The following is a 25,042-nucleotide window of genomic DNA, read 5'->3' on the forward strand; positions in this document are numbered from 1 at the left end:
TCTAAATATACACAGTGGCTCTAATACACATCACATTTCTCCCATCATTTTTCTGATAAAATAAACGATATAATTACAAGTTAATTTAGGCAGAAGTTTTTATTCTTGACAGAAATATATATACAGTTAAAGAATTGAACGATAGCGTTCAGATTTCATAATTCTTGACTTCTTCGGGCTGTTTTTCAGGATCTCCACCCTTTTCCAGATACAGGTTGTTGTACGGATATTGTTTCGGTGCCTGAAATGGAGACAAATATATATATGTGAGTGAAAATGAATTTAGATTCGTGAATATTTCCACAGAATAAAAAGAGAAAGCAATTTCAAGTGCGGTTGCTTCAATACAACCATTGGAAAATGCTTCAGCAAATCTTTTTTTTTTTTCCTGTAATGAATTGCCATCCAAAAAAAAAAAAAAAAAAAAAAAAAACTCCTCAAAACAGGCAATTATCCTGTTAATCGACAACTATCTTATTATCGACAACTAATTGATTAGCAAATTAATCAACAACTATTTTGATAAGCAATTAATCGTTTAGGATCTTCTTCACCTTACACATGTCTAAATTCTTGAAATTACAACATACATATAACTTCTCAGTTGTAAATATTTGTAAAGTCAAAGTATGACATGAACAAAAATCAGCTTTTACTTTGAAAAACAACAATTCACATTTTTGCCAATTTTCAGATATCTGTCTAAACTAGCTTCTTAATAAGGCTCAGGCATGAAAATAGGTCAGGTGTTAAAAAGGTGAGAAGGATGTGGAGGAAATGTGTTCCGGTACAGTGTACCGGAACTACTAACAACTAATTTTCTCTCGATTAGTCAGCCGATTATTTTTACTAATTTATTTTATTTATTTATTTTTTTCACTAATTTAGCTATGAAATTTTTGTTGACACTTATTAATTCACATAAACATTTTTGATCACTTATATTCCTTATTAAAGCACAAATAAACATGTAAATAACAATAATTAATCACACCTAAACAATGAGGTCAAATTCTGTTAGCATTTACTAGTGCAAAACAATGGAATGTAAACAGATTCAGAACACTGACTTTGCCTTTCAAAGATTATTTAAAACAATTCTTAAAAAAAAAAAAATCTAGCATTATTATTATAGTATACTACTATATATAATAGTATTATAATAATTACAATAATTATTCATTGCCAATCATATTTTTCATAAAGGCTGTGATTTTAAAGCTATTCTTAGTGAAGAATCTGAATTCTGTAGTATTATAGTATTAAAATTAGGGCTGTCAAACGATAAAATTTTTTAATCGAGTTAATTACAGCTTAAAAAATAATTAATCGTAATTAATCGCAATTCAAACCATCTATAAAATATGCCATATTTTTCTGTAAATTATTGTTGGAGTGGAAAGATAAGACACAAGACGGATATATACATTCAACATACGGTACTTAAGTGCTGTATTTGTTTATTATAACAATAAATCAACAAGATGGCATTAACATTATTAACATTCTCTTAAAGCGATCCATGGATAGAAAGACTTGTAGTTCTTAAAAGATAAATGTTAGGACAAGTTACAGAAATTTTATATTAAAAACCCCTCTTAATGTTTTTGTTTTATTAACATTTGTAAAATTTCCAATCAGAAAATAAACTAGTAGCTCGCCATTGTTGATGTCAATAATTACAACATTTTCACTCATGGTACTAACCCATAAAATCAGTTGGACCCAAGCGCCAGCAGAGGGAGCCAAACACCAAAAAACAAGTAACAAGCGGACATTACACTATACTGTCATTTTAGTCTGTTTGATCGGGGCATTTGCGTTAATTGCGTCAAATATTTTAACGTGATTAATTCAAAAAATTAATTACTGCCCGTTAACGCGATAATTTTGACAGCCATAATTAAAATATTATAGTATTAATTCTGAAGTATGTGGGATTAACTCCAGAAATCGTTATTTATGACGAACATGACATGCTTTTATTTTGAAATGTTCACTGGAAATATGTTTGCGAAACCGCTAACCGTTAGCTTTACACTCTGCAAAAAAGCACTTTTCGTCATTGCTTGTGGTGTCACTAATAGATTCCCCCCCCATTTTTTCATTTGCAAATGGTGTTAACTTCGATTTTTCATGTTTGAAGTGTCACCTTTTAACCGCAAGTTTTTTTTGGAGAAGACTGCCAATGTTTTATAGCAGGCTAAAGTAGGTTGTCTTTTTTTCCCCATTAGTCGCAATGTAGCAATGATAACGTTTACAGTGCTTAATATAGATGTGTTTCCTTATTTTGTATGTCTGAACTGTAATTCTACAGCGTGTTGACGACCAATAAAAATCTGTGAAATGAACTGGAGTCTTATATGTCATCTACACGCATGCTGTGATAAAAACGCAGCCGTGAAAATTACCGCCCTCATTTTTATTTACCTTGCGATAAATGGACTCATTGCATATAGCGACAGGCTAAGCAACTTCAATAAAACATGTCGTTAGTTAGTTAGATGGACTTACGACCCCCCCCCCAAATATTCTCCTCGGATCTACACAATTCACGTAGGTCATCCGTTTTGACTTCAAAACGGCGAATTTCGCCGAAAGGTGAGAGATTTTTATGCCTGAAGGCTGCAACAACTAATGGAATAAATCGATAAAAATAGATTAATAAATTAGTAGCCAACAAATTTTATCATCGATACAGTTGTAGGGCAGCACTGGTGCAGTTGGTAGCTGGAGTTGTCCTGGGACCAAAGTGTCAGTAGTTTGATTCCAGGCTGTGAATGCCCACTGTCGAAGTGCCCTTGGGCAAGGCACTGAACCATAATTTGCCCCCAATGGCTTGGCAGCGTCTTGCATGGCAGCAGCACAATTGGTGTGTGAATGTGCGTGAATGGGTAAATGTGTGCTAATGTAAAGCGCTTTGTGCATGGTAACCATGTAGATAAATGCGCTATATAAATACTTTACATTTACCATTTGTTGACTACAGTTAAGTCAGGAAGCTGTAATAAAATATTTTTTGAAAGAAATAGCCATACATTTTGTCTTCATTGTTACTTACAACATGCCTAAAACAACTTCATGGTGAAAGCAATTGAAAAATTTACTTGCAGTCCAAAATATAGACAACAATTTTATGTTTTAATGGAACAGGAGACAGTGAATATGCACTGTATGAAATGAAGGTACCAGAACATCCTTGAATATAAAAACGACATGAAAAAAGTAATTAAAAAAAAAAACATTTCTTACATTTGTTGTAACTGCATTGTTCTAAAAAAATTACCATTTCAATCCTTTTTCAATAGTTTGCTCGTTTTTTCTCATCATTCAAATTTTTTAGATTTTTTTTTTTTTTAAGAAACTTTTGTTGTTTGCATTTTCATGAATTCATTATGTATTTCCTGGTATACTTCAAATGTATTCTCATTAAATTGCAACTCCGTTATCAGAAAATTTGTACTGTATCTTCTCATGATAATAGGACCAGAAAAAAAAAAAAATCGTATTAATACCACACAGGTCAAAAGACAATCCTGTAAATTTATGTCTTAATTCTCACATGATTTCTTTTCGATCAAATTCAACTTTATTCAAATGGTCTCAAAATGATGACAATGTTGTAAATTTACAAAGTTGGTCTCATAGTCCTTATAGCTCATCTCTTTGGTCTTCATATAATGATGACCAAATAAACAGATAATTTTTTTGTCAATCTGCTGAGGTTTTTACTTACAACAGGGCGGTAGTATGGAAACTTCTCCCCGATGTAGAACATGAACAGCATGAACCCGATGAAACCAAACAGCTGCTTGCACATTCTGTCCCAGGGCACAGGGCTGGGAGATGTATCCACACGGTTCCTGATGTACATGTCGAAATCCCAGTGTAGCTAAAAAAGCAGAAAGAAAAATAAATGACAGACTGACCGTGATACAAAAAGGAAGGCAAAACATCATCCCTCTATTATAGTATTTACCGGCTCCCCAAAATTCCTCCTCAGATCAGGGTGGTCCCACTGATACCAGGGATCTCTCTCATGCTGAGATCTATCTGGAAGTTTAGGATAATCACCAAAGCTGCAAAACACAAAAAAAAAAACATTTAGCTTGTAAAAGGTGTCTTTATGAGCTGCAATTTTAGAGCTAAACAAAAACAAATAAAACCATACTTCAAGTAAACAATGAGGACAAAGCATTTTTAACTATGTAGATAGATTTTATTAACAGACTCAAGGTCCAACAACACAGCACAGCAAAAGATTAAAAAAATAATAATAACAATTAAAAAAAAAAAATAAATAAATAAATAAATAAATAGTAAAACAATTCCACACAGCACCGGGTCTCCGAGCGACCCACATTCAAAAGGCACGTATACCAGTGCTTCCAATACCGTGACAAGTAGCGTGTAAAGCTGTACAAAATGTTTGTCAGGCCCAACAAAATCACATTTTTCGAACCATTCAGACGACAGATAAAATTAAACATGTATACCCTTAAAACAGACTGGAGGGTATTCACCCGAGCTGCTACAAACATTTCTGGAGCTCTGGTCCATTTGGGCCTTTTCAACAAGATTCTCAGTGAATCATTACATGCCACTTGTAGTCTCTGGAAATTTGCTTTGTTATAATTAGACCACAGATGCGCAGTGTAAAGTGGTGTATGTAGTATCAACAATAACGGGGATGCATAACACACCCACCTGAAGTAATTTTCAGACTACAAGCCGCTACTTTTTTCCTTCATTTTGAACCCTGCGGCTTATAGTTCCAGTGTGGCTTATTTGTTGATTTATTTGGGTTAATAGGGAACACTTTATTTGAAAGCGGCGTCATAAGACTATCATAAGACTTTCATAATTATGACATGACACTATCATGCGCATTACCGATTGCTTACGACAGATGTCATTGAGTGTCATCTGCCAAATTATGTCACTAACTCCATTCATGTTCAGCTCAGATCTTTTACATCCATTCAAAATTGAGATAATTTGCCGGATAACACTAAATAACATCTGTTATAAGCATTCATTAATGCTCATGACAGTGTCATGTCATAATTATGATTGTCTAATTACAGTTTTTTTTGCGCTACTATAAAATAAAGTGTTACCAAATACCATTACTAGCACTTAATGAAACAACTGGAACAATAACTGAAGAAATAATTAGCACGGAACATGAATTTTGATTATTATTTATATCGGAAGCGCTGCAATGCATGCTAGGAAGCATGTTGGACAACAACAGTATTGACAGCAAGAGACAGCAGAGTTTGAATGTCTCCCCAAAGGGAGCAGTTATGGCCAAATGAAGCTTCTTGAAGCAATGAAGTTTTGGGGTCAATTGGTTAAAAGTTCATTTGGTCTAATGACGGACACTTATAATACAGTGAGGAGAGCTGCGGCTTATAGTCCAGTGCGGCTTATCTATGAACAACTGCAGTTTTCGTGTCAAATTTGGTGGGTGGCGGCTAATAGTCAAGTGTGCCTTATAGTGCGAAAATTACAGTCATAAAATTTTGTCATGTTGTAATGTCAAGTACACAGGCAATGCCTGGTCATTTGCCGTTGTCAGATTTGATACATTTAATCCAAAACCCCCACCATGAATTATGATCATGCCTTGGGAGGGGCTAGATAAGTATAAAACAATCAAATTCATTAATAAAATAATAAAACCATACCCCTCTCCATTGTCTGGATAGGGCTCATAGTCCTCAACCCTCATGTTGTACTTCTTAGCAGCAGCTGCTCTTTCCTCTGGAGTTTTAGGGTATGCGCCTGGTAGATCAGCTTTTGAAGCACCAGATGCTGGAAAAACACGAATAATAAGAAAATGAATCAAAACGGTAAAAGCAGCTTTATTTCTTCATCATCCTATGAAGCTAAGCACTGCTAAAGCTAGCATGTCAAGGTTATATCAGTTTGATTCTCAAAGCAGACCACAAAACGCATATATTTCAATGCACTCACGATGAACACACAAAAAAATTGCAACAGCTAAACTTACCAGCCCTAGATCCGGAAAGAAGAGCCGAAATTTCGGACCCTCGCCCCTTCGAAAGGGCTTGGGCCCACCGTCGGAAACCAACGACAGCCATGTTTACTGGCTACTGAAGCTAGACCGACGCGAAAAGTACTACGCATGCGCGATACAAGTATGGGTCGTCACGAGGACAAACTGAAACACAGAATTGTAATGTTTGTTTTTCTACATATAGTTTTTTCAATTGTATTCATGTTAGAATTATTCTAATATCGTATAGGGTAAAAGTTGAGATGTTTACTTGATTTATGTCAGAGGAAAATACCAACAGACAATATTATGACATTATGCAACAGTGGTGGAAGGTAATGTATTACTTAAGCTAAAAATTGTGCTTTACTTGAGTATGTATTTGTTCTAACGATGCAATTTGTTATATTGATATTCTTTACTTAAAATTCGATGCATGTAATTTTACAAACTCTCTTTCAACCCATAAATAGATAGTCAAAGTCACCTGTGGTTGAGTTTTTTTATTGATTGAGATTTTAGTGATTTGTAAGGCATAAAACAGATTGATAGGGACATGGAGGATGGTGAACCATGGAAGGTTAATAATATGATGCAACAAGTTTAAAGAAGTATGATATTCCTCCTTCATTGCTTTATTTAAGAGAATTGGTGGACTTTACCATCCATAAGAATGGTCTGTGCAGACAAAACCCTCCAAAATGTTGTCAGTTTCTGGCATGACCCTTGAGATGATCTCAAGCCAGCCGGGCGTGCAATTATGACAACCTACCAATAAGATTAAATGGGATTAGTTAGAGTATATTGCTTTATTTACTGAGTGATTCTTAGAAGCGCTTTCATTAATTTGTTAATATTTATTAGTATTACTATAATTTTATACTATTGGTGGCGGAGAGGATTTTGATCCCAGAGTGAATGCACTGTTGCTCCGAGTCCTGTTCCTCTTCCTCATCAGATCCAGCTCGGGCACACATGTGCGTTTACCGAGGGACCGTCACGCTGCCACCGCTGATCAACTGACAAGAGTCCCTTACAGAAGCTCAGCAATGTCCTTTTCCACCTTATCGATTGGACAGTGAAGTTCGTACCTGTAGGAAAGTAATGGAATTACTGTAATGAATGTGTGCTTGATCACTGATCAATAAAATAGCTTAGAGGATAATAGCTGGATAATTGTCTAACCTGGAGTAGTGAAAGAAGAAGGGTGATTAAAAAAGTCAAAAACTTTACCTTCTGTAGGGCTTGCCCTCTGCGGTGATTAGAAACTTTTCAAAGTTCCATCGGATATCATTGACAGTGATTGGTGACCAATAGAACTTCTTTATGTCGCCAATGACAGGGTTCACAAAGGGTAAAGATTCCTGTGATATGATATACAAATGTGTAAAGCTGGCATTTGTTAATGAAATTCTCTATTTGTTTACCTTTAGGTAGGTGAACAGCGGATCTTCGTTAACTCCATTTACGTCCACCTTACAAAAAATGGGAAACCTTGGCACGAATCCTCTTCCGGGTCTCACGTACTTAAGGATGTTCAGGGTTTCATGATTCCCCTCTAAAGCAAGAAGCACAAATGCAGGTATGTACAACATACAAATACTAAAATATGACAGAACTGGACTAGACTTTCAGTCCAGAACAAAAGACAGTCCAAAATGTTAAAAGGGATCAAAGTTTCACAAAATATCTGATAGAACATGTGGACCCACCAGGAGACTGAAGGCCAAATTGGTTGCAGCAGAAGCCCAGTACTGTGAAGTTGATGTCACCGAACATTTCCATGAGTGCATTCAGTCGATGGTACTGAAGAACAAAGTGAAAGAACAGGCCACATGCTTCTGATAGAAATTCAATGGTCTATATGAAAAGGACATACGTATAGACAACCAAAGGACCATAGAACATTAGATCTGGCCTGCAATGAAAAAACACCCCAAAACCTCGTCATACACTTAGTTTTCATAAACTGAGAACTTTTTTAAAAAAGAAAAAAAGCCTATTGTACAGAACTTCATCCAAAACAGTAATTCCATCATTTTATGTCACAATTCGCGATTCTGAAAATATGCTTTCCAAAAGACACTATATTAACATAACACAAAACTGTGTGGATTACACTGGAGCTGTTCAAAATGAATATTTTTCTCATAACATGAAAAAGCAATTTTACCTCTTCTATTGTTGACCCTCAGAAGGTGGCCACATTGACGACAAGAAGCACCTTACCCTGGAAGCTGGCGAGTGGTACCATCACTCCCTCCAGTGTCTCAGCAGAGAAATCGTAGACCGATTTATTCAGCATGCTCCTTTTTTTAATGTGTGTGAAGCTTTTGCTAGCATACACCGACTCTGAGTTAGTCGTTTGGTAAACGACTCGATCCGTGCCATTCATTGAAACAAACAAACGGGTCAGCAATTGTTCAGCGTGACTGAATTCATTGTTCCTGTGGGCAGAGGTGAGCAAGCAGGACATTGGTCATTTGTTCAGGAAGAGGAATAGTACGCTGGAATCTGCTAAGGACAGGCTTGAGGAATAACTTAGACCAGGGGTGTCCCAAATTTTTTCTCGTAGCACCGCTTTCAGAAAAATCAAAGGGCCTGTAATATAGGCTGAATTCACGCTTAGGGTGACCAAACGTCCTCTTTTGCCAGGACATGTCTACTTTTCACGTCCTGTCTGTTGCGTCCGACCGGGTTTAATAAATTCATGAAAATGTTTGGTTTTAATTATTTTTCACGGGACCAATTAGCGTGTGTTGAAATTAACTGACACATTGCACAGAATACTACGGTACTGTGCTGCCTGTGACGTGTTCCCAGAGAGCCTGTCCAGTTGAGAAGAGTTTTTTTTACGATCAATACGTATATAATCAAATGCTTATGTACCCAAAAGAGTAATTCAATCGAAAATACCTTTATTTTACTTTGGATACAAATTTGCACATGCGTATGCAGTCATAGACTGGCTTAATCATGGCGTTAACTATTAATTCTCATTCACAAACAAACCTTCATCACGACATTAGCTCACAGGCTACAGGTACACTTGCTAAACGTACTTTTTGGCAACTGTTGACTTCTGTCGAAACTTTGTACTGGCTTGATCTGTAAAATCCCGTTTGGTGTTGCATTGTTGCGCTGTCGATGATTGTAAACTTTTATAGCAATGTTTGATTTTGCCTCGGCTACCGGTGCTCGCTAATAGGGTCAGTGAGCTAAGCCGCACTAGGCATTATAGGGAATGTAGTTTTGAACTGCTGCATTTGGAAATGTGCTGCTTGAATAGTTTGTCAATTTATTTCAGTTATCGTTTTCCTGCAATCTAGAACATTGAATGAGAACAAGAATTGTTCAGCAACAATTGTGGTGATAGTAATTTATAGATATGTTTAGTTGGCTTATAGCCTACTGTGTGTGTGTATTGACTGGACAACATTTCCGTGGGTCTGAATTATATTGTTTTTTTTTAATCATTATTAAATCTATATATGTTTTTGCGGTTTGTTGTTTGATTATTTTTTAGGAAGATTAAAGCTTGTTGAGTAACCTCTGAGAATTTGAATTGTTCTTTTGGTTATATACTAAATGGCAATATATATTTTTTTATAAAACTTAATTTTTCTCTCCAGATGGAGGAGGCACACTTTAAATATATTCAAGTGATATAGGCACCTTAGATTGAACTTAGAGTAAAATTCAAGTATCTCTAGGCCTGGCCGAATGTCCTCTTTTTTGGAAATCAAAATATGGTCACCCTAAATGCATATTTTCAATGATATTTTTAGCAGTTGCTGCGGGGCAATAAAAAGTGAGTTGGTCCGTGAGCCGTAGTTTGGACACCCCTGACTTTGACCAATCTTGTTGTAACTGCAAATGTGAAAGGGGTTGTCGTAGTTGTCTGCCCATTACTGTCATGTTTTGCAGTTAATACCAAAATCATCAACCATGTTTTCTGTTGCACTGAGTCTTTGTAGCCACACGTGGGCACTGCTGCCCTTTTTATGAATGCTTGGAGCAGCTAGCTCAGTGGGCTAACAAATCAGACTGGGAATACCAATTTTTCTAGAGTGAAGTCAAACAGCTGTTCCCAACCAATTTTTGCGTGCTGAACCCAAAACTAATATCGTTTTTTTTTTTTTTTTTTTTTTAAAATAATGGCGTGCCCTTTTGTTAAATAAAAATATGAAAAATACCTTACTTAACATTGTGCTTGTTTTAAAAAAGTAATTAAAAAATTGATATAGGTATAATGAAGTATGAAAAAAAAAACAGACAGGACTGCAATGTTTACTGAACACGAATATTTTCACAAAGGATACGACTACTGTAATTATACAGTAATTGTGTGCAAGTACCAGAGGTGGGAACTAACGCGTTACATTTACTCCCCTACATTTACTTGAGTAACTTTCGGAGAAAAATGTACTTTTAAGAGTAGTTTTACCACGACATACATTTTACTTTTACTTGAATAGATTTGTGAAGAAGAAACGCTACTCTTACTCCACTACTTTGTGCTACACTATTCCTTTTCCTTCTTTATTCCACATATTAGTTTTTACTTTTTTTCCCCCCTCCAGCGATGCCAACAGTCACTCTACCAGTTTCACCAATGAGACATTGCAACAATAATCACATGACTCCTTTACACCAATCAGACTCAAGCTTGCCGTCCTATAATCACGCCGACCTGTTCAATCATGTAGTGTCTTTAAAGCACTGTAAAAAAATTAAGTATTTGACATAGAGCGCTGCCCTCAACATGACTCGAAAGCACAGATTTTAAGTTTTTTAACCTCTCTCCCAGTTTTTATTTGGCACTGATTGACCACGGAAAAGAGATATGATCGTTTTAGTTTCATAATATGAACTGTGATGAAACTATTCACTATTCAACCCTTCAAACTAGGAACTATTTTCTCCACTAGAGGGCACTCATGTTCTTTGGACGAATGCTTCTTTTCTGTAGATTTTTTCTCTCTCGCCGGAATGCAGTGATTTTTTTTTTTTCTTTCTTTGGCTTGATGTGGTTATGTAATACATTATAGTACAGTATAATAATAACAGTTCATAAAGATAACTTTGTGCTGAGAAACAAAATACCGTAAAAAAAAAAAATCAAACATCATAAGGAGTTACCCACAATGTTACTCATTACTTGAGTATTCTATTCACCAAATACTTTTTTACTTGTACTTGAGTATTTTTTAGGGATGACTACTTTTACTTTAGCAATATTATTTTGAAGTAACGTTACTCTTACTTGAGTAAAGGTCTTGGCCACTATACCTGCCTCTGGCAAGTACAGTACTAACAAAATTGTAGTACGGTAGATAGCTGTGGAATAAACCTTAAATTTGTGTGTTTTACTAAACAGGCAAAGATTTCATTCTGAGTAAGTCAACTCCTGAGGAACATCCATTTTTTGGGGAAAGTTGTAAAAATCAGAAAACATGCAAACTCCACACAGGAACACGGAATGGACCCTGGGACCTCTCAGTTTTATTGTTAATCATTTGTTCATTGTTTTGCCCGCATTTGTTGAATTGCAAGGAAGGAGAATTCAGTCACAAGTTCAGTAAGACATACAGTAGGTCAGCTCTACGTGTCGTCCCTCAAATGTAGACGTCACCGCTCATCACACCTCCGCCATACACTCCTTCCCCCACCTATTCTCCTTTTTTCTCGCCACAGGGTGTGCTTTGTGATGGCAGCGTTTACAGTGACATATTGCCAGTGCCTCTCTTGCTGTCTCCCTCGATTTGCCAAGAAAAATATTGCATGAGGCCTTAAGGCTAGCCCCACTAAACCTCATTGTGTGTGTGTGTATGTGTAGGAAGAGCAGAGGGGACAGACACAATCAGCAAACAATGCTTCTTGGCAACTTGTCTTGGCTCGCCGTTTTACGCGTCCATTAAGTAAATTGTTATTCTGCGTGTGTTGGTCCGTGCGTTGCCTTGCTCGGCCGCGTAACATCTGTGTTTAAAGGGCTTCTTCTCATAACAAGATATTTCCTGTTTTTATCAAAGCACGGTGCCAAGAACATCGGTTTATGTATGATATGCCTCCAACTTCAGCTCACAGTGGAATTATCGCGGATAGCCGGACAAATTGGGGTCTGATTGATCTTTTTCCAATTGTTTTTTCTAAGGAAGGGAAAGGAAATAGTTCAGCATGATTAAGTTAAGCAACGTTGCCAAATTATGCATGGAGTCAGCAAATCTTGTGAGACATCACTTTAGTGAGGAACTAGAGCAGTGGTCCTAAAACTTTTTACACTAAATACCAACATAATGGCCAACAGTAGCAAAGTGGGCCCAAGTGATGTGAACATCGACACAGTTTTATCCCAAAAAAGTGAATTTAATATTTTTGTAAGTCACTGTAATTTAATATAGCAAAATAAATAAGAGTATTTCGCAAATTTTATTTTATTTTATTTTATTTTTTTTAAAGCTCCAAACTAACACTTATTATCATTTATCGTTACAATGTGAAAGTTATCACATGCTAACCGCCTTTAACGTGATATTAATTAATTTTTTTCTAAAGTATTTCCATCATGTTTCCGGAGAGGAAAAGTCAAAATCAATATCTCAGCAACAGGTTTAACCCCTTCAGACCTGCATTTTTTCTGCTTGGCAAAAAAAAAAAAAAAAACATTTGCGCTGATTCTTACTCTACTCAAACGCCATAACAAAGTGTAATTCTTTGGTTGATGATATTTCATGCTTTTCTTGGTTATTTTTAATTTTAAAGGGGAAGTTCAGAATTTTTGACATCAGGCTTTTGAAATAAGGTTCAATTAGTCGGTGAAGTTGATCCAAACAAATTCCATGTAGTTTGTTATACCCCTTTCCCACTGGCCAAAAAACCCATTGCCAACCCACTAACAATCAGCTTTTGGTGGCAGTGGGAAAGGTGCAGCGACCCGCCTCGACCCGTGTCAATCAACCCGCCAAGCGACCCGCGTTAAAATCACCTCGGCTCTGATCGTCATGCAGTGTGAAAGCAAAACCCCGGGTCAACAGTCAACATCCTAATCTACGTAGTGACGTGATGCGTCATAACAACGTGCCAGTTGCCTCCCATTTAACACGCCCCGCAACCGTAGTTACTTCGATGCTTACAACAAAGCTAGTAGAAGAAGAAGGAGCCAGTAGCGCACCACATTGAACAGCATGTCCCAGCATTGGAAAGACGATGAGACCTGCCAGCTCCTTTCCATCCATGGAGAAAGGAGGCTTCCATGTTGCTCTGCATTGTTTACCTCCTTGAACTGAATGAATTCGGTCGCACTTGTCGACGCGCACCTTAGCGTGGTGACGTCACGTAACCTTATGCACGGCTGAGGAAGGGTGGGGGGTTAGATGGGTGAAAAAAAAAAAAAGACATGGCTTTTTTTGTCAATGGGAAAGGTGCCAAATGCCAATTGCTAGTGGGTTGCATCGGCTTGGAAAAAACGCGCATTGACCCACTAGTTTCAGTGGGAAAGGGGCATTAGTTACTCCAGAGTGGCAACGCTAGCGTGACTCAATTAGGCCGATTTAGCATGCCAATCAAAAAACAACCAATGCACACATGAAAATCATTGATGACCCATGCCATCAATATTGTTGGCTATGTTTTTAGAATAAAGTTATTAAAACTTAGCATTGCATCAATATTTGCAGTATGAACAGCAACTTTTGTATTCCAGAAGCTCTGCAGAGGAGCAGGGCGGAGTGATATCACATCGTTTTTTTTCACCGCTGATTTTTTATGTCGTAACCACCAGCAAGTAACCATTTACTGTATATTGTTCCTCGTTCTTCATAGGGAATTTATGGAAACTTTCCTTGGCCCATTTCTTCTGTCTGTTTCCACAGCCTCTAAATGCACATTTCACCATGTTGCCGGCCATCAGTTAACTCAGCAAACTGTTGCTGCATTTGAGAAGGTGGGTAGTCAGAGTTTCTAACCTCCGATCTGGAAAAACATAATTGGAACGCCTCCACTATTTGATCACTCACGAGAAGGCAGGTTTGCTGAAGGTCAAAATGTCTTTTGATGGCCAAAATAAAAAACAACTTGTCGCGATCAGCCATCTCTGCTGTTTACATTCGCTTGGAATGCGTTGAGGTCGCAACTTTGTACCCTCCGAGCAGCAGATGTCTGACTTCCAACCTCCCTCGAATGCAGCGTGAGCACGAGTGGCCGAAGCAGTCCTCTCTATCGTGGTCGTATTACGCATCTAAAAAAAATAGTCCTGCAGAATGAAATGAATTACGGGAGTTTTTATGTGACATTGTTTTGGCCGCATGGGTGTTTTAGAACAATGATCTGCAAAATTGAATAATTTGACTATGTTGGATCTGTTTGTAGATCTGTATCATTTTTTATTGGCTTGCTAAGTTTCTCCTATTGACTCGCGCTAGCTTAGCCACTCCGGAGCCCTGAAACTCTCAATTAACTTACAAACTGCACGAAATTTGTTGAAATCAAGTCCACCAACTAATTAAACCCCTGCAAACTCGAACATTAAGCCTAATGTCAAAGATTCTGAACTTCCGCGTTAATGTTAACATGTTTTTAATGGGAAACGAGCACTTTATGTTATCCTTTTTTAAGTTGTGTTTGGTCAGCCATTTTCAAGGAGACAAATAGAGCAAAGAGGGCGTGCTAAACCTAATGATTTCATTTCAATGGGTAAAGTTTCATCCAATCATCTCCCGGAAGTGGCAATAGCAACTAAATTCCAGTGTATTTATTGGTTTAGAGACGCAGATGCATCATGCTTAGGTCTGAAGTGGTGAAAATTATGATAACATTTGACAAAACCAAAACCCAAATAATCAAAAGTGAAAGTAATTAGTGTTCATTTGTGTTTGTCCACATGTACTGAATGACTTTCTGGGAAGGAACTCATGTTATTTCCTCCACCGTATCCTTCTTTCTCAAATTTGGTCATTTACTGCTTTATTTGCAAATGCGACTATCTTGACGGGAGACGAGCAGTCACGCATCTAAAGTCGTCTAAATACACTCCAAAGAAGCTTAGGATTCTTCAAACGTTCTTCCCATAAGTACACACACACTCACCTCCTGCTGTTCCCTGGATGCATCATATATGCAGATTGGCAAAGCTTTGAAGTGCACGGAATAGAATAGGAGATGTGTGTTATATAAACAGGAGGAAGAGGATTAGCGTCAAACTTTCTCCTTGTCTCGTCTACTCCTCTCCCTTTTTCGACTTGTCAAAAAATACGCACTTTTCCTATATTGTTATTTATAATGTTTCTTTTCATGCGTGCAACAATTTGGCTGTCTTTTTTCCCCCCGCATTTCACACAGGGCCTTGCCGCTGGAGCCCGCCTCAAAAAGCAAATGTAGGTCATGTGTCGTCGCCTTCTTTCACACCGACGTGCAGAAGGTGGAATTGATCTAGAAGTGTTTCTCCCCCAACTCTGTCTCTCTCTCTCACTTGCATATTTTTTGCTTCTAGCTTGAATGAGACGTTAAGAGGCTGCCTACCTGCCTCCCCAAGCCGACACTAAACAGCTCCCTTTCTGCCCACTCATACATATCTTATTTTAAGCAGCAATGCAATGAGGAATGTCTCGCTAGCTTTTGCCGCCTCATTTTTGGGCACAAAACTAATCAGGTTGCTTATTTTACATGATCCAAACATCATGGTGATTGCTGTGAGAGGGGGAAACAACCTCTCATTATTTGAGATGCCATTACAGTTCTCTAACATCCTACACACACAAAAACAGCTGTAAGGTTTTTCAGTGAGACTTGGTGGGAGTAAGAAGTTTTTTTTTTCCAGTAAGAAGTTTTTTTTTTTTTTTCAGTATAAGAGTTTCGGGCATGTACTGGAGTAGGGGTGTGACAATATATCGAAAACAGTGATACCTCGACTTCGATCACTTTGACACACGATCTTTTCGACATCTGACAAAATGCTCGAAACACGACGATTTATGACGGCGTCGCAATTTAATTGTTTTCCCGCAAGACGGACGCACGGAGGATTTTCTTTTGAGAGAAATCAACATAGGAATGTTAAAGCAGGAAGAAAGGTGAGGCTTACCATTGAAATGAAGATGGAAATGATAGAAAAATATGAGCGTGGGGTGTGCGTCTGTGAACTGCTTGACAATACTCCTCAGACCTCCGTTCGCCAGTCTTTATAAAGTAAAGGTGACAATTGTTATTGTGGTACCATCGCAAAAGAGATCGCCAGATTTGTCAGGTTTTTAATCATTTATTTCAGAACTTGTGCAACACAACACGCCAAATGTCCGTGGCAGTTGACGCCTGTAACAACAGGACGTTAAAAGAGAAAGCAATATTTCAACTGCACTCTCTCTGTCGTCATCCACGCTGTGCGTTCAGGTACACCACGCAATATACGTACATCGGCCACATAAGAACCTGATTTGTTAAATTATTATAGGAAAGACAGTATTGGCCCGAATATGAGACGGCCCTGATTGTAAGACGACCCCCTCTTTTTCAAGACTCAAGTTTGAAAAAAGACTTTTTGAACACCAAATTCATTCTTATACAGAAAATAATTACAGTAAATCCGAAACAAATGATTATAACAATATATTTGAGGGAAAAAGCATGTTATTTTGCCTCATTCAAATCTTAATACCTGAACATTTAAATATGTAAACTAAAGTGCAATCACATTCGAAAAATGAATTGCCTCTGGTTTTTGAAATGTAAATAAACCAATCTATTGTGATAAAACAACAAAATTGAAATAAGTGCATTAACCGTCAAAGTGAGGTCTAACTGTAACTGTAGTCTTGAAACAAATCTGAATAAGGAAAAACATTGCAATAAAATGGAATAAAATAATGCAAACTGGTTAAACTTGTGAGTAGCTGAGATCTGTCATGAAAAACATCGCTTCAGTGAAATCTGGCGCCATCTAGCGTCGTGAATGGGTATAATGTCTAGACCGCGAATATAAGACGACCCCCTCTTTTTCAGTCTTATTTCAATGGAAAAAACACTGTCTTATATTCGGGCCAATACGGTATTATTATTATTACTATTATTTTACTGGGTTTTCCAAAATGGTTGACCCATCCCATTCTAAATGCCCATATCTCAGAAACTACTTGATGGATCTTAATGAAAGTAAATAAACTTTATGTTGAAGGTCATAAGTTTTATTGGTTAAATTTACAAAGAAAAGTACAAATATTTGTTGGTTCTATGACAGATTTTTTGACAGATTTTTATAAATGTTCAATATGAGCGCCTACTGTGACTCTGCACACGTCGAGTCGGTATTCGAGCTCATGCCGAACTCGCTGTAGCATGTCTTCGGTAACGGTTTCCAGTGCAGCTGTAATTCTCTGTTTTGTTGTTTAGTTGGTGCCTTCGTTGCAAAATTTGTGAAGAAGCCACGCTGCACTGTCTTCGGTGACTGAGTCCGAGCATACTCTAACACGCAAAATGCCTTTTCTTTTGAAGTGCACGGAATTTCTTAACCTGAAAAGATAGAAGTGCCAAAAGTTACACTCAAAAACTTGAAACGTTTCTACACAAGCTGTGAAAATTTTAGGTCATTCCAAGGAAAAGTGTCAAAATTATTGGCCTACGAAATGGGGTCAAACATTTTGGAACACCCTGTATTATTATTCCGTTTCTTATTCATAATTTATTTGTTTTACTCTTTGTAATTGCTATTTTCAAAGTAAAAGCAGTATTTATTAAGGATTTAGTGTAGGTTTTCGGGCTGTGGAACGAATTAATGGAATTATAATGTATTCTGATTAGAAAATCCTACTCGACATACGACTATTTGGACTTACCAACAAAGGCCTGGAACTAATTAACTTTGTAGCCCAAAAGGTTATCGATACGCTCCCACCAAGAATCGATACATCGTTTTAAAAAGGTGTCACTGATCAAATGGAAAAAAAGGAACTAACAGGTTGCTACCAAAATCTACCATCACATGCTACCATTAGAATATTTTAGCTCACTGGCTGCCATTGTACGCAGAGGGGATTGGTTTAAGACTGCAAAGGAAGCTCAGCTTCCCCTAAAACAGGGGTCCCCAAACTTTTTCCTGTGAGGGCCACATAACTTTTCCCTTCTCTGATGATGGGCTGGGGTCAGTTTGTAACAGAAAAAGTGTGACAATTGCAGGAGTGCCTAAATGTAAAAATTTATTGTTTTTCAGAAAGCCACAATCAAATAACCCTTTCTGGATTCTTCACGGAACAAAAGTAAATCAAATAAAAATAATATAATATAATATAATATAATATAATATAATATAATATAATATAATATAATATAATATAATATAATATAATAATAACACTGTTAATTAAATAGATAACCAAATAACAGTTTCTGGGTTCTTCACAGAAAAAGCCAGGAAATAAATAACACAAGTAAAAAAAAAAAAATTGTTCAGGGGGCCGGACCAAATGTGGAGGCGGGCCGCAGTTTGGGGACCCCTGCCCTAAAATGTCAAAAGATAGGTGATAAAATGTAGAGATAGAACTATTATCGGCGCCGATATTTGGAAATTTGACGTATATCGGTATCGGCCTTTTAAAGTTAAATTAAAAAAAAAAAAATTATTATTATTATTATTTTTTAAAATCTGACCGGCAGATATGAAATAAATCTAATTAAAACTTGGTTATTGACTAAATATGGACTATAATGCGCTCAACTTTTGTTAAGAATTAGCTTCTTATCAGTGGTTATGATGCGGCTTGTTTTTCATTCATTTGCGAAGCTTCACAGTCCTTTAAACATTGTGGACACTGTTCTTCTCCAGAGTTTAGAGTGCGTTGTTTCACTACAGCGAAACGAGACGAGTCATTGGCTAAAGGTTGGGTTTATCCCGCCCTTCGGACACCCTGCGTCTCTGGGTGTCTATGGGCAGTGGGCGGGGTTGGTCTGGTCCAGACGCTCTGCTTCTCTGCATGATGATTGGATCATCTGTCTGAGACTAAATCCCTTTTTGAGTAACAGCGAAATGAGCGAATCAGTGATTTTGTCGTATTAACATTGTTCTTGTCATGCCTTGTGCTGAGTTTTGTTAAGATTTTGCCCTAGTGTGTCTGGTCATCATGATTACCCATTGATTTCACCTGTTGTTGCCTGCTCCTTGTGTCTTGACGAATCAACTGCCTCTTGTATCAACCAACTGTGTCTCATTGTCTCGTTACCCCATGTCTGCATTCAATTTCTCAATGTGCTGTCTGTTCTTATTGGGTTTTTGTCTATCCGAGCGTCTTGCATTCCCTATCTTTCGCCCAGTATGTTTTGGATACCCCGTCTTTTGTTATTGCCTTGAGTTTTTGTTTGTCACTGAGTTTTTGGATCTTTACAGCTTTTGTTTAAACTTTGTGCTTTTATTTGTCATGATAATTCAAGCATTTTGAGTTCACCAACACCCTGCCTTGCATCCTGTGTTTTCCCTGCAATTGGGTCCTCCTTGCCTCCCGCGTCGTGACAGTTCTGAGTTGACCAGAGACTTTCATAATCATCCTAGCAACACATGCTTTGTTAAAAGTGACTAGCGAAAAATCAAGTTTCTATTTCTGTAGTTTTTTTTTTGTCCTGTAGCTACTTGTGTTTGGAGGCTTGACTTCTGGTACTCTAGTTTCTTTCCCAACAGAGCAGCGGGTGCCGCTGAGCCCCTCCACCGTCTCACAAAGCACTCACAGGTGGACACACTTTCAGCTTCCCCTCATTTAAAGACCAGCATTGCCACAGATTGGACATCTAGTGCTGTCAATGGCACTGAAACCAGAGTATTCACAGCCAGTCTTTTGGGCATTTACAGGTCATTTCTTGTTGATTTTCGAGTCACTTCCGATTCATTTGGGGATATTCTTGAGTCACTTCATTTTCAGTAACCCCCAAATCAACAGGAAGTGACCCATCAATGCCTCAAATGGAAAAAGAAGTGACCGAAAAATCAACAAGAAAGTACGTGAAATGTCCTAAAATTAACTCATTGCTTCGCATTGGCTGCCACTGACGTCATAGACGCCATAGACTTCCAATCCGTTTGACATGGGAGGGTGGCAGCGAATGCACATTTGTTCACTACGAGTGATAAAACAAGTAATATTAGTGATAAACTCATTCCAATTCATGACAGAAGGTTGAAAATGGCTTGTTTTTCAGTTTATTAGTTTTATTTAATATCGTAGAATGCTTTCGTGAGCCTTGTTTCGCAAATTGTATCGCATCGTGAGCTACCTAGAGGTTCCCACCCCTAGTTTTATTAATGTGTGTGTGAGAGGGTTTTGAGTGGGTAGCACATAGTTATTGAGTATGCATGATATATTTTTGTCATTGTGTCATAAAAATGTGGTGTTGTGAGGTCAGGGTGTTTGTATGTGTGAAAAAGGTTTTTTGGGTGACTGTATGGGATGTGTGAGAGTTTTTGATGTACATGTGAGTTTTTTTTTTTTTTTTTTTTTTTAATTTTGTGTTCCCGCAAGCTATTTTGAGACATTTTAGGTTTACTGGTGAGTTTTTTTGGTTGTGTTTTTCAGTGCATGTGAGGTTTTTTTCAGTGCAGGAGAGCTTTTTGGTGAGTGTGAAAGTTTTATAAAGAGTGTTAGAGTATTTTAGAGTGATATATGTTTTGGTTTGTGTGTATTGAACAGAATAATTGGTCAGTGGGAGAGTTTCTGAAAGTTTGAGACCTTTTTTTATATGTATGTGAAAGGTGTCAAAGCATAGGTTGGAGATTTTGTCATTCTGGGTGAGAGATACTTTGTGTTTGAGTTTTTTTTTTGTCTGAGTGTAGTTGTCAGTCAGGAATGATATATGCAATGTAAAAATCTGCAGCAGATGGATGAATGCATTTCCATAAAATATTCATATTCATATTTCTTTAAAAAAATAAAATAAAATAAAACCGTTGCCCAACAGTTTCATAATGATAATGAAATTGTTCCCTTGCTTAAGGGCACTCCAGAACTATACTCAACTTTCGGTAGTATATCGTATGTAGTAATTTATACCATGGACTTTTGCGTAAATGGACATCAATCCAATCCTGTGGTGAAATTTAAAAAGAAAGGAAAAAAAAAAACACTACTTAACATGCTTGAAGCAGGATCAATATTATTGCCACAATTTCCCCCTCCCTCCCTTTTTTTAAAATGATGTTTAATCCCTGGAATGATGAATTCACTTGACATTATTCCCTATGGGTGAAAAACAGTTGCGGATGATGGAGTGGATTATTATGGGATGCCGTATTGATGGCTAAATGAGTGGATGGATCGGAGGGAAGTTGGTGTTCACTTGCTTTGGATGTCCTTGTGGTATCTACAGCGCGTGTGTATGTGTTTGTGTGCAGAGTGCTATGCTATGCATGGCTGCCTACTAACACGATGTGACAGGGCAGAAATACCAGTACGGGCCACACTCGCCCACCCACCGTCACACACACACACATAGTAACCCCCCTCTGTTGCATGGCACCCTCACCCTATTGGCTGACTACTTCCGTCACTCCACATCTTCTGCTCAGAGACAGAACACTCCATATCTCCCCCTTCCCCCCACGCCAAAACCCCATTTTGCCTTCTCGCGTGGGGTACTAACGTGCATCCGAGAGTGACGTGGTAAAGAAGTGGGACGCATTATGCAACGTCCTGTTACGCAAGATTTTTCTTTTTTTCATATCTTATCTGCCCAGCCTCTCGAGACGTCTTCTTCGCTTTCCCTCCTTTTTCTGCGACAGTCACTTGACATTTGGGTGCTGTCCTTCATTCATCTTTGACCCTTGTGCCTTTACTGTACAAAGTGATGCTCGGATAAGGGAAGCGGGGGTTTTAAACACCACCCCATCTTCTCCGATCCTCTATTTAATGTATTCATGTCAGAGAATGAGAAGTAACTTTTTAAGCTGGCGGCGAGACTATCTGACCGAAGCCGAGTGATGGTGCAACATTGAGCCTCGTATTGCTGTCTTCTATCTTTTACCAGCCTCAACTTTACTTTTATTACTTGCAGACTGTGGTAGGATTTTCATATGCAAGAAGACGTGTTGTTATTGCACCACTACACAGTAGAATAAAAAATAGACCACTCCAGTTCAGTTTCATCAGCGGGCAGTATCATTTCATTAAACTTTGGTGGTGTATTTAGACTTTCATTACATACACAATCTGTTAGTAATAGTCAAAACTCAGACACAGTAAACAAGAAACAAGTTTATATCTTAACTTATGGAGATTGGCGTCTCGGGCGGGCAGGCAGTGAAAGATTATGTGACCCATTATATGACCAAAAATACCCCATAATTAATAGGAATTGAACAAAACTCTACAGAAAGGAACCCAGAAATTACATTTTCTTGTCTCTTTGAGCTTACATCCGTTAAAACCCGCAAAAAAGTGACCCCCCCCTCGCGAAAAAAAAAAAAGTGAAAAACACAAAAAAATGGAAAAAAATGCAAAAAATTGCAAAAAAACTTAAAAAAAACTGAAAACCCCTGGAAAGAAAATGCAAAACAAAAAAACCAGCAAAAAAGCGGAAAAAAACCTCACAAGGTTTTTGTCAAATTCTGGCTATAGACCCCAATCACCAACGTCGCACAATCACGTGATCGCTGTATTGTGCCGCCATATTGTCCGTCATTGTGTGTCCGTATTGTCAATGATTGTAGTGTCTAAAGGTAGATTCACTTGCAAATTATGGATGCCCTGTTGCTTTCAGACGCTGTAAACTCATTGGATGAGTTGCATAAAAGCCGTTATTTGGAAAAGCTTCGGTCCATCGAGTCGCCAGATCCATATTTGTTGCCCAAACCGATGTTTCCTCCCGTCCGGTCCCGTCCCGAGCGACAGAGCTCGTCCTGAGACCACAAAATTTCCAATCATACTCCAGTTTATGTCACGATGAGGAGTCGGGTACCCAAAATCGGCACCGGCCCGAATATAAACCGACATTTTGTCAGCTGAGCATCACTGTTGTTAGGATTGTAAAATGAAACTTGATCGACAACGGGCCGGTGTGTGCCGAAAAATAGCTGCCCGTGTGAAATGTCCCCCTCCTGACAGGAGTGCTTATTTATAACGCTTTATTGACGTGAAAACATCAAATGTTTTCATGGACACATTACAGTAATGGATTTTACGATTGTAAGATCAGTTTTGAATAATTAAATTACACAAAATATTAGTACTGTATTTTAGTAACAAATCGTGGACTGGGCCACATAACCATCTTTGAACAGAAATGTATTAGTCTACAGGTTTTCACAACCATATCCGAATGACAATCACACAGGTATGACATTTATTAGTTCAAGCAGAGTAAAATAACAAATACTGTATTCACGGTACAAGAAAGTCGTTTCCGTGTGGGCGCTCCCGTCAGGGGGGGACATTTCACGCAGGGCGGTTATTTTTCGGCACAACACCTGTTGTTGCGCTCACCTTCTTGCTGCGCGACCGTGGCGACGAGCTTCGTAGTCTCCGTCTGATGATGTCTGCGATCGTGTTGGCATCATATTGATGTTTTCGCCACTGTCTGATGGCTGTCGACACAAACGCATCATGGACCGAGATAAACAAACCGTGCGGCTTTAGAGATTTGCCCTTTTAACAATGGGCACACAGCAACTACTAAAATGACCGTTTATCTTCTCTGTTACTGCAACCAACCGCCATACATGCCTTCACTGTTTTGATTAATCAATGTTAACGATTGTCAGGAAGGTTTTTGGGTTCGTTTAGTAGGCGGTGATTCGATTCCTTAGACAAGCAGAAAAACACGCAGTAATAGGAGGAATGTACGTAGCGGTAATATGTAAACACGATGAGCTGACGGACAATATGGCGGCACCAGTCAGGGGGGCGGAGTTGTAACGTCACGTGATTGGGGTCTATACACTAATCGAGTAGAGATTTGTGGATGTCGCTCTCTAGTGGTGGCCACCATTACTGGGGTGTTAACACACCTCAGTAGCAGCTCATTGTCAGTCAATGTCAACAGTATCGTTAGCTGCTGCTCCCTGAACGTAAAAATAAGGGACACCTCATTGGTTGAGCCGGCCAGCTAGATCACCGTAACCTTTTGATTATTTTTTTTTTGTATGTGAACACTGATTTTTAAAAATTTAATTAATAGAGTAATTGTAATGTAATCATTTTACTTAAACCTGAACTAGGTGCATGTTTGAGTGATATAAGGACAAAAAACAATAATTATTGGCAATGTGTTTTTAATACTGTTTTAAAAGTGCAAACATAAACTGAGATGCGTTCAAAGTCCCCCCAGCAATTACAGTTTCACAAATGATCCCTCCAAATATAATATGAAAATGCAAACAAAATTGACAGAACACAAAAATATAAAACAAATAGTGACAATAAAGTACACTGAGAAGAATAAGAAAACAAATGATCATTTTGAGCATGCTTTTTACTTAAGCTTCACTCAAACTTCTTATCTCCCACATTCTATGCACTCTTCCAGTAACATAATGACAACCTACAGTACCTCGACTAATAAGATGAGTTGTCATTGTTCTGACAGCTCATTAATCAGAATGCGGAATGAGTTCCCCAACATATTCTTGAAAAGCACCATAGCAGTATTCGTTCTACAAGTAAAACACTATTTAGGATTTTTATGACACTACAGGACAGAGCGCGTCCTTGTAACCTTAATACGGGACGCGTACCTTTGTTTCTGAATTAACAACTATCTCGTTTTTCAATGGATGTTTGGCAACTCTAGCATCTGCTGGCTGTGTGGTCAGCAGGCGGCACACCCCAGCAATGGCGAACGGGGTACTTCCGGTCGATTTGCTCGGACTAGTCTATTGGAAATTGTATACATCACCATATTGATATATTGTCCCACCCCTACTACCCACGACTCTAGTGAACTGAAGATTCGTATGTGTTACAAAAACGCGAACACTCTGGCCATCAATTCACTACCCAACAGAAAAATGGCAGCCTCAATGTTTCAAAAAACTCACTTTGCTGTCATTATTGCTAG

General features: G+C 38.1%; 2 protein-coding genes and 1 long non-coding RNA gene across 3 annotated transcripts in view; 1 reads left to right on the forward strand and 2 right to left on the reverse strand.

Annotated features, from left to right (window-relative positions):
- Positions 1-80: 80 nt before the first annotated feature.
- ndufb8 (NADH:ubiquinone oxidoreductase subunit B8) lies at positions 81-6,171 on the reverse strand. Its single transcript, XM_057826061.1, has 5 exons — positions 6,020-6,171; positions 5,694-5,820; positions 3,980-4,079; positions 3,737-3,892; positions 81-241 (listed from the first exon to the last, which is right to left on the reverse strand). The coding sequence occupies exons 1-5, from the start codon at positions 6,108-6,110 to the stop codon at positions 149-151; spliced, it is 567 nt and encodes a 188-aa protein (XP_057682044.1). The 5' UTR covers positions 6,111-6,171; the 3' UTR covers positions 81-148.
- A 127-nt stretch (positions 6,172-6,298) lies between these two features.
- Positions 6,299-25,042, forward strand: part of LOC130909508 (uncharacterized) — a 109,594-nt gene continuing 90,850 nt past the window's right edge. The window contains exons 1-2 of the long non-coding RNA XR_009061761.1: positions 6,299-6,360; positions 7,459-7,607. This is a non-coding gene — a long non-coding RNA (uncharacterized LOC130909508). The remainder of the gene's footprint in view (positions 6,361-7,458; positions 7,608-25,042) is intronic.
- On the reverse strand, positions 6,524-8,374 carry gpx9 (glutathione peroxidase 9). The gene is made up of 5 exons (XM_057826062.1): positions 8,199-8,374; positions 7,738-7,831; positions 7,453-7,583; positions 7,259-7,389; positions 6,524-7,116 (listed from the first exon to the last, which is right to left on the reverse strand). Exons 1-5 carry the CDS (start codon positions 8,328-8,330, stop codon positions 7,059-7,061), a joined length of 546 nt encoding a protein of 181 aa, XP_057682045.1. The 5' UTR covers positions 8,331-8,374; the 3' UTR covers positions 6,524-7,058.

This window comes from Corythoichthys intestinalis, chromosome 21 (assembly GCF_030265065.1).
Source record: "Corythoichthys intestinalis isolate RoL2023-P3 chromosome 21, ASM3026506v1, whole genome shotgun sequence".
Lineage (NCBI taxonomy): Eukaryota > Metazoa > Chordata > Actinopteri > Syngnathiformes > Syngnathidae > Corythoichthys > Corythoichthys intestinalis.